At 36.3% G+C, this 9,977-nt stretch overlaps 1 protein-coding gene across 2 annotated transcripts in view; it reads right to left on the bottom strand.

Annotated features, from left to right (window-relative positions):
* KLHL24 (kelch-like family member 24) overlaps positions 1–9,977 on the bottom strand; it is a 29,627-nt gene that overhangs the window by 15,870 nt on the left and 3,780 nt on the right. The window contains exons 2-3 of one of the 2 annotated variants that reach the window (XM_012642428.1): positions 9,866–9,971; positions 8,991–9,331 (exon numbers count right to left, since the gene is read on the bottom strand). In XM_012642428.1, coding sequence (XP_012497882.1) covers positions 8,991–9,331; positions 9,866–9,910 — 386 coding nt within the window. In that variant the 5' untranslated portion in view covers positions 9,911–9,971. Of the gene's footprint in view, positions 1–8,990; positions 9,972–9,977 lie in introns of both variants that reach the window. The other variant, XM_012642420.1, reaches the window with a different exon arrangement.

Raw genomic sequence — 9,977 nt, forward strand, 5'->3', positions numbered from 1 at the left:
TGGAGCGGCTGCAAATACAGATTATCAATAGCAAAGAGGTTTGACTGTACAACAAATGTAATGCACTTGAATCATCCTGAAACCATCCCCTATCCACCTTCCTGTCCATGGAAAAACTGTCTTCCATGAAACCAGTCCCTGGTGCCAAAAAGTTTGGAGACTGCTGCCTTAAGACACTTACACCAGCCATAAGCCTTAGAGCTTTCCAACTTGGGGAGGACACAGTATAAACTTGTGTGGTAAGGCTTTTCACCCAAAACTGCAAAATGTAGGAGGGCTTCTATAAGGAAATGGCTGTATTGATCAAAAGACTCGAAATGCTTACTTTTCACAATTCAGCGATAATCTAAGAATTTATCATCAGGAAGTAATTTATAGATGTGCTTAAATATTCAGCCACAAATATGCTCACCTTACTTAAATGGTAAAAAATCAAAAACAACTTAAATGTGGGGGAGGGGTGGTTACATTATATTGTAGTAGATTTCATATCATGGAAATACACTTACCACATATTAAGTGATAAAAACAGACTATGAAATGGATAACAACCCTGTAAATGAAATAAATTCATAGAAAAAGAGAAGAGTAAAGCCAAATGTTTACAGTGTTACCTCTTGGAGGTGAGAATTTAGGTGATATTTTTTTGTTTATCTTATTCTCTAAATTTTCTCCAATTATTAACAACATATAAATTACTCCAACCCTACCCTCCCCAAGTTAAAAAAGAACAAAAGAAAAAAAAATTCACACCTTACTATTAATGGCCACTACTGGGTGTCTGGTCAACCTAGCATAGGATGGGGTTTTTAGTCATCACATTTCTGGTCCCTAGGTAGCTGTCCAGAGAAGGTTGTCTGGCTGAATCAGAGATTATCTATCCCCAAGAGAGGGAGAAATTCAGTCTCTCTATGTGACTGAACTTGTACTATTTAATACATATATAAACCCATAACCCATGAATGGCCATATTCAGCCAGATTTATGAGCGAGAACGATGCAGATATGCAGAGAAAAGCGGAGGTGAGAGATAGAGAGAAAGCACAGCTTGATTTCTGATGGCTTTTCAGTAGCCTATTCCAGTCTTCTTTGATGTCCTACTGAATTTTTGCTCTTAGGTTCTACCAGACACTGACCCCTGTACACTTTTAATACATTTTTCTTTTATGCTTGAGCTGGTTTCTATTTGTAATCAGAATATGGATACATTAGAGTTCAATGGATTGCAGAAAAAACCAACAACCTACAAATGGCTTTCAAACTCAGGAAAAGATGTTCAATCTTTCACATTAAAAAAATGCAAATTAAAATTATGAGATACTATTTTCACTTTCCAGAGTAACAAAGATTTATAGAAATTAATGTAAACACTGTGTTGGCAAAGAAGTACAGAAATAATCACTTTCATGTTTTTGGTTGAAGCATAAATTAGAAGGCAATTTTTATAGTACCTATAAAAATTAAAAATGTACATATTCTATGACTGAGCAATTCCACTTCTAGTAATTCATGCTGTAAATTAACTGTATGTATACAAAAACATATGTATAAGAATATTCACCAAGTATTGCTTGCAATGGTAAAAAATAATTAGAATCCATCATTAAGAGATGGATTAAATACATTATAGTACATCCATAAATGAGATACTATACAACTCTTAAAAAATAAATTTGAAAATTTTCATAATAATGAGAGAGACCTGTATGTGGTGATATAGAACAATTTCCAAGATATTTTTTTTTTCCTTTTTTTTTTTTTTAGAGACAGGGTCACTCTCTGTCACCCAGGCTGGAGTGCAAGTGGCGTGGTCACAGTTCATTGCAACCTTGAACTCCTAGGTTCAAGTGATCCTCCTGTCTCACCCTCTCAAGTAGCTTGCTAGGACTATAAGTGTGCGCCAACACATCTGACTAATTTTTTTATTTTTTGTAGAGGCGGGAGTCTCACTATGTTGCCCACACTGGTCAAGAACTCCTGGCCTCCCAAAATTGCTGAGAATACAGACATGAGCCATTGTATCTGGCCTCCAAGATACTTTTTTTTTTTTTTGAGACAGAGTCTCGCTTTTGTTGCCCGGGCTAGAGTGCCGTGGCATCAGCCTAGCTCACAGCAACTTCAAACACCTGGGCTCAAGTGATCCTCCTGCCTCAGCCTCCCAAGTAGCTGAGACTACAGGCATGCGCCACCATGCCCGGCTAATTTTTTCTATGTATTTTTAGTTGTTCAATTAATTTCTTTCTAATTTTAGTAGAGACGGGGTCTCGCTCTTGCTCAGGCTGGTCTCGAACTCCTGAGCTCAAACAATCCGCCCGCCTCAGCCTCCCAGAGTGCTAGGATTACAGGCGTGAGCCACCGTGCCTGGCCCAAGATACTTTTAAGTGGTAAAAGCAGAACTATGAGTGTAGTACCCTACCATCTGTGTTAAAAACATAGGGAGGTGAGTGTATATACACATACACATCCATGCAAAGAATATTTCTAAAAGAAATGTTACCTCTGGTAACAGAGGTATCCTTTGGGGAGGAGAACCAAGGGTCAGGTAGAAGGAGATTTACAATATATACTTTTTATATAAAAATGTTTGAGTTCAAAATAACAATGAATTAACATACATAAAAATTGTAAACTGTGCACCTATAATACAGTAGAATATCATTCTTAAGTGGGATTGAGACAGGAATTCAGAACACTATCTTCTAGCCATGCTTCTGCTACTAACTAGATTTGTGACCAAGAACAAGCCACTTCACTTAACTGTGCCTCAGTTTATTGCCTATAAGGAAGGGATTTATTAAATAATCACAAAACACTATTTCTTAAGAAAAAATATATAAGTCCCTCAGTCTTCTCATTGGTTTCCATTAGGAAATTGAGCCTTGTCCTCATTATGGCAATTAGATTTCCAGATGCATTATATAGTAACTGATTGTTAGATAAGAGGTAGTAGAAAATATTAGAAAAGTACTTAATTAACTGCTGATTCCAACCTCAAAATGATGAACTTATTAAGCCTTAGCTATCTCTACTGCTCAATGGAGTACAGCAAAGGGCATCAATTTTTTTCATATATATGGACAATTTGCCATGTGTAGTAATATATTGGAAGACATTTGTCCAGTTTAATGCCATCCATGTTTCCAGTTGGGTACCTCATTTTGCAGGCAGTCCAGTCCTACCATAAAGGAAAATTAGCATCTACCAGGGGAAATGACTCTTTCAAGGGAATCATTATGACAGGGACGATCTGGATCAGGTCGTAATACAAAACCAGCAATATTAGAACCAAACTACCAAGCGATCATGAGCCAGAAAGTCTGGTATTCAGGATGATATGGGAAATATGGAAAGCAGTATCTGGAGTTAAGTAGGGGAAAGAAATGGAAATTAGGTGTACTTGAGGTCAGAGTCAGATTGTTAAACAATGGTCAAGAATATGAAATATCAGAGTCAGGGACAGTATAGTAAATACCACAGTTAAGATTCCTGAAATGGGACAAGGTTAGGGCAGAGAAGCCCATCACAAGCAGAGAAGTTACTTTTCTCCATGCGAAAAAGGTTTGAAGCCCAGCACTTAGCATGTAGAGGGTATGGCTCATGGAGGCAAGTCGAATATGTATTAGACAAAATTTAAGCCCTGTTTAAATTGGTTACCACAAACTCTACAGAGTTAAAAAATATTCCTGAGTTCAAACATGTATATAAGTGTTTATATGAACTTTTCCTCCTTAAATGTTTTCCGCACTAATACTAAACTTTGAACTTGGAAACAAGTTTCCAAATTTAGTTGAGGACTCAGGGAGAGGGCCAAAGGAAGAGAGTAAGAGAGGAAACTAGGGTACTAAGGGCACTGAATGAAAACAGAGTGTTTAGTGCAGTGGTCCCCAACATTTTTGGCATCAGGAACCGGTTTCATGGAAGATAATTTTTCCACAGACAAGGGTGGAGGGCTGGGGGTGGGGCCGGGTAGAACAGGCGGTGATATGAGCAATGGGGAGCAGCTGTAAATACAGATGAAGCTTCTCTTGCTCACCTGCCACTAACCTTCTACTGTGCACCCCCCCCACTTCCTAAGCTTCATGGAAGACAATTCTTCCACAGATGGGAGTGGAGGTTCGGTGGGTGGGTGGCAGAGTTCTGTGGCCCGCTCTCTAACAGGCCTCAGACCACCACCACGGGTTGGAGGTTGGGGACTGTAGCTATATAGTATCATCATTTTTGTAGAATGTCTCTTTTAAACATTAATGTTCAAAAGAGGCAGTATGCATACTAGCATGAACTCTGGAGCTAGAAGTCCTAGGTTTTGAATCCTTGCTTTGCCACTTACTATAAACTATGTGACCTTGAACAAGTTACTTCTCTGAGCCTCAGTCTGCTCATCTATAAAATGGGCATAATAATAGTATTAACTTGTAGGGCTACTATGAGCAATAAATAAGTTAATAGATGTAACAGTACACAGAACAGTTCCTGGGGCATAAGTGTTTGCTATTATTACTATGGAATGATATTTGGGAAGATAATATCTTCATATAACAAATACAGTACTTAAATTAGATAATTATAAAATATGCTTTGAAAAACAAATATATTAGAACATACAGCCTACTATTAATCTTTTAAAATTTATGCTTAAAGTAAGCCATATGATAGCAAGCATTCTATCAAACCACATTTCCTCTTCTATAAAATCATAGCATAAATTTAAAATGTATTAGGAATATTATTTTCATGAAATCAGCAATAATCTTTATTAAAATTTTGTGTGTCAAATACAAATTTTTCATATGGTATTTCCAATCCTAACAACAATATTACAAGGTAGGTGGTATTATACTTCTTTTATGGATGAGGAAATTGATCCATATAGAAGTTAAAGTACCATGCCCAGATACTTTTACCTCGTTGTATACAGTCAGATTCTGAAGCCAGTACTTTAACCCTTTAGTCCTTAATCCCTGGGCTGCGAACCAGTACCGGTCAGTGGCCTGTTAGGGACCAGACTGGGCTGCAGACCTCCACGGTCCCCGGCCCCCCAACCCCTGGAAAAATTGTCTTCCATCAAATTTAGGAAAGGGGGCGGCACACAGCAGGTGAGTGGCGGGCTAGCAGGGGAAGTTTATCTGTATTTAGAGCCCCTTCCCATCCTTGTATCACCTATCCTCGCATCACTGCATGAGCTCCACCTCCCCACCCCCTACTCCCCAACCCCACTATCCGTGGAAAAACTGTCTTCCATGAAACCAGTCCCTGGTGCCAAAAAGGTTGGGGACCACTGCTGCATCCACCATGATGCTTGTACTGGATGTTTATTAAAAATAGTATTTTATATGTATCAGTACAAAGATTTACGGTTGCCTAATATATATTAGTAGAAAGACAACCATTGTTTCTAAGCTTTACCCCTTCTGTGATTAGTCTCCATTGCTTTTCTCCATGCATCCAAGGGTTTACAACTGGCAGGGCAGATTATCAAAGCTTTTGTGCTCTTAGATTGGTCTATATCCTCTTTCTAGGGAACTATGACCACACTTTGATTTTAATATAATGCACTTTGGGGTTTTCTCTGTCACCTATGAGACATGCGGGTATGTACGTAGAATATCCAGAATGGGTTGAGCTCTGGAGAATACCTGGAATAAGAAAAACGCTAAAGAAATACTGGCTGATATGGGGAATACAATCTAACTGTACAGTGGAGGGTTCAGACTATCATTACCCTAATCTGGAGTTAATCTTTTCATCACTAACAGTAGGACAACCAGATGTGTCTTCCGATGTGATAAAATATAATGTAGATATAATGTAGAATGAATTCTGGCCATTATTATTTAACTTGTATCCATTAAGCCAAAGCTTCAAGAGTCAATTTCTAGCTTCCAGGAGATAGCTAAATGCAGCTAAGTGATACCATAAGGAAACAAACAGACTAATCCACAAGGTGGAATATATTTCTGGACAACTTTTCCATCAAGTTAGGATCATGAAAAAAAAACTGTTTTGAAATAAAAGAGACTTCATGGAAATAACCACATGTAATGAGTGATCCTGGGTTGGATCCAGGTTCATTAAACGGCAGTTTAGAATACTGGGAAAATTTAAATATGGATTATATATTAAATAATATGAATTATTATTCATATTATTCATAATATTAACTTTAAGTGATAATGTCGCTTTGCCTGTTATTTTTAAAAGATGAACAATCAAGTAAAAAAATATAAAAATTGTAAAAGAAATACATAAAAAAAAAAGAAATAATGAAAGAGAAAACTCTAGGCTGGAGATATAGGTTTGGCAGTCGATAGCATGCATGGTAATCAGAACCATAAGAATAAATGAGAGATGCTATCACCTAGGAAAGTATATAAGGCAAGACAGAGAGATGTGAACTAGATAGATAATCAGCATTTCAAAGACTATATACAGGAGTAAGAACCATGAAATTGAAAAAGAACAACTGGAGAAAAAGGGGGACCATGAGATGAATGGTATTCAGAAGCCAACGGGAGAGTTTCAAGATGGATAAAGCAATTAATGATGTCAAATCCTGAGCTCAAGCTGGGCAAAGACGAAAAAGAGGCTAGCAAATAATACATAGAAGGTCAGTGATGACTTGATTCAGAGGAGTTTCAGTAGAGTTACTGGAGCAGAAGTCAGAGGAATGAACTGCTGTTGAACAAGTGGAGACATCACTCCTCTTTCAAAGAAAGAAGCTGGAATTTCTCAGAAAGATGAGAACCTGTACAAATAATGTACACTATTCAGATAATTAAATTCCTAGTGATTAATGCTAACATGCAGTAACAGATAAGTGAAAGAATGTAAGGGATAGATGGTGATGGCAGAGTTGTAAAATAAAGATTCCTTTTTACATTCCTCATGTAATGCCCACATAAAATAAATATCTGCTATTGTATTTATAATTTAGTCTTTAAATTCAGTATAACTCTAGTTTGTTTTTTTCTATTTGTCTCCTAAAGAAAGGTGATATTGCAATCACATATATACATGCAATCATATATATAAATCCACTGCATGAAATTCATTGGTTCTCTTAAAAATTGGATGTAAAATATATTTTTGGAAAACAAATAATTAAGTAAACTAGGAAAAGTGCCTCTTTAAAGGAGTGATAGGACCCTTAGGTTGTAATCTGCCATCAGGTCGTGTCTTTATAAATAATATTAATAATAAATTACTTTTTTGATTTTATAACATATAACCCTTGATTTCTGCTCTAATCCTATGATATATGCAGGATTCACATTATTAGCCCCATCTGACCCCAGACCATTCTGTCTGCTACCAAGGGCACTGTGCTTGGAAACATGAGCGATTTTCCCTCTGGAGGGATACTATGCGTCCCTAAGAGTTCTGGAATAGCTAATACACAGCCCTGAAGCTATTTAGTTTTCTTAATACATTCAGGAATCTTGGTTTTTCCACATTCTTAAGCTCAGCCCAAATGTCTTAATGGTCTTTAAAAAAAAAAACTTTAAAAAAATCAGTGGCATATTTATAAAATAACTTTGAAGAAAAAAATGTACTCTCACCCTAATACTAAGAAATATTATATTAATTTTTTGTAATAATAGTTACCCAATATTGTATCTAATTTATAAAAAGTTCAGACTTTCAAATACTGGAGTTTTCTTAAATTAAGTCAGGCCTACATTATACTATATAAATAGTAAGTATTAAACACTCTCAATGCACCAAGTATTATGCTGGGTACTTAAGAATTATTGCATTTAATAGTTTCAGTGGCAAAACCTGTGATGTAAACACTATTATCATTCTCATTTTACATATGAGGAAACAGATTAAATCCTGATATATCCAGACTAGTACAGATTTAAAAAGCAAGCTATCTCACAATATGCTGAATTTTAATCACATTCCAAAACAATGATACTCAAAATTGAAGCTAAAAATGTGGTTTGTGGGCCATAGCATAGTAAATTTATAGAAAAATGGAGATGTATGGAAAAATAAAAATAAACACTAGTTTCACAACAACGTGAATATACTTAACACTACTGAACTATACAATTAAAAATGGTTAAGATGGCAAATTTTATGTTATGTGTTTTTTACCACAATAAATAAATAACCAATACCAATGTTAGCTCTGTTAGAAAAATATTAAAAAGGTTCTTTACTATAATATTTCTCACAATAGGCATTTCTTGCTTACGCACAATAAAATGTTTAATAGTATCCCTTCCATTATTAAGGCATGGTGATTATTTTTCTATAGCTCATGAACTAAAATCTATAGGTGTTTTATAGAAATAATCTATTGTAAGTGTCCTATTATATTGCAAATATGACACTTAATTGCACTTCACCACTGAAACATAAATTTTCCAAATTCTCTATAATGAAGATGTAATTTTCATAATCAGAAAATGATTAAAAAATTAAGACTGACATTAAATACAGTAACTATGGCAATTAAAAAAGATTTGAAGCCTGGATTTTACATCTGAGAATTCATTCAACGTGTATCAGCTTACTTGTTCCACCTCTGTATTTCATGTTCTCTGTTAGGAAAAAGGCCAGTCTATGAATGTACAAATTGTTCTTTTTGTAAGTAGAGGCAGTTCAAGAGAGCCTACTATAGTATTTAGCTACCTTATATCCAAAGAACCCTGGGAAAGAAAAGTGGAATGGTCTGGGGCCCTACAAAGCTTAAGAGAAACTAGTAGAAATGCATTAGACACACACTGTTGCAAAGATCCTTTCCAACACCCTCTGACAGCTCAGAACACCTACTGATACCTCAAAAAATGCTACTGTTGAATCTAGTCTTCATTAGGAGAGACATTCTAATAATTTACATAATCCAAAATAAATCTAACATTATATAAAGCCATATGTAGACTACACATATAAATGACTATACTGAGATTGCATTCAAGAGGTTTAAATACACTATAAAAACAAAAACTTTTGTTAACTATGTTTGAAAACAGTCTTCTCACCTGCGTGGCCTAGTCCTTGGGGACATCATCTCATTCCCAAGTATGTGGTACCGTCTTGCTTCATGCAATAACTGATAACACTCAGGAGAATTCTGGATCAATTGGTCCACTTCAACTGTTTGAACAAAGTAGTTGGGATGCAACAGAGGGAGTCTCACATGGGTCAGGAGCTCATGTAACAGTGGTCTTCTTAGATCAACAGCACGATAAACCCAACGCATGACGGCTTCAAAAACCATCTCCTCTTTACCAATTACGAGTTCATCGCTACAAATATAATCAATAAGTTCATCTTTGCCAAGCTCAAGAAATTCTTCATGCTGGGATACATCCTCAAAAGTCTGTAATGCAAAATTTTTGCATTTTGTGAAGAGTGTTTTGAGTGAGTGGGTATCAGCAAAGCGCTGGATTCCTAAGCAATTACAAGGATCAAGTTGCTCCTCCAAGAACTTGGCACATGCATCACGGAGAACACTAATCTGAAAGAGGCTTGATGTTTCAAAGAGATATTGTACATTTTCTGTAGTGATCTTCACCTTTCCAGTATAAACATACTGCAAAAAACATTCCATAGCTTCAGCTAAAATACCATTGATCTCAACCAACATTTCTCGGCTTTCCCTGTGATCATTACAAAACATAGCTCTGAAGTAGCTACTACAGGCTGAGAGAACAGCTCTGTGGCAAGGAAATTCTTTTCCTTCCACACAAATGATAACATCTGTGAACAAGCGGCTATCTCGGAATTCATTAAATATCTGGAGTATGTTTTCAGCATGGGATGATCCTGAAGAGAAGTCAAAAAACTCATGACCTGTCAGAGATTTAGGGTCCATTTCAAAAACTTTACGCTTAGTGGCTGGGGAATCACGCACCCCAAGATCCTCTCTGTTTAGTCTGCGTCCCAATATTAGTACCATTGTTACATCAGTTGACTATATAATTGTTGAGAAATGACTGTTGGGGATCTTCTTTATGTGGCTAAAA

The sequence above is a fragment of the Propithecus coquereli genome, unplaced genomic scaffold (assembly GCF_000956105.1).
Source record: "Propithecus coquereli isolate 6110/MARCELLA unplaced genomic scaffold, Pcoq_1.0 Scaffold10, whole genome shotgun sequence".
NCBI classification, from domain to species: domain Eukaryota; kingdom Metazoa; phylum Chordata; class Mammalia; order Primates; family Indriidae; genus Propithecus; species Propithecus coquereli.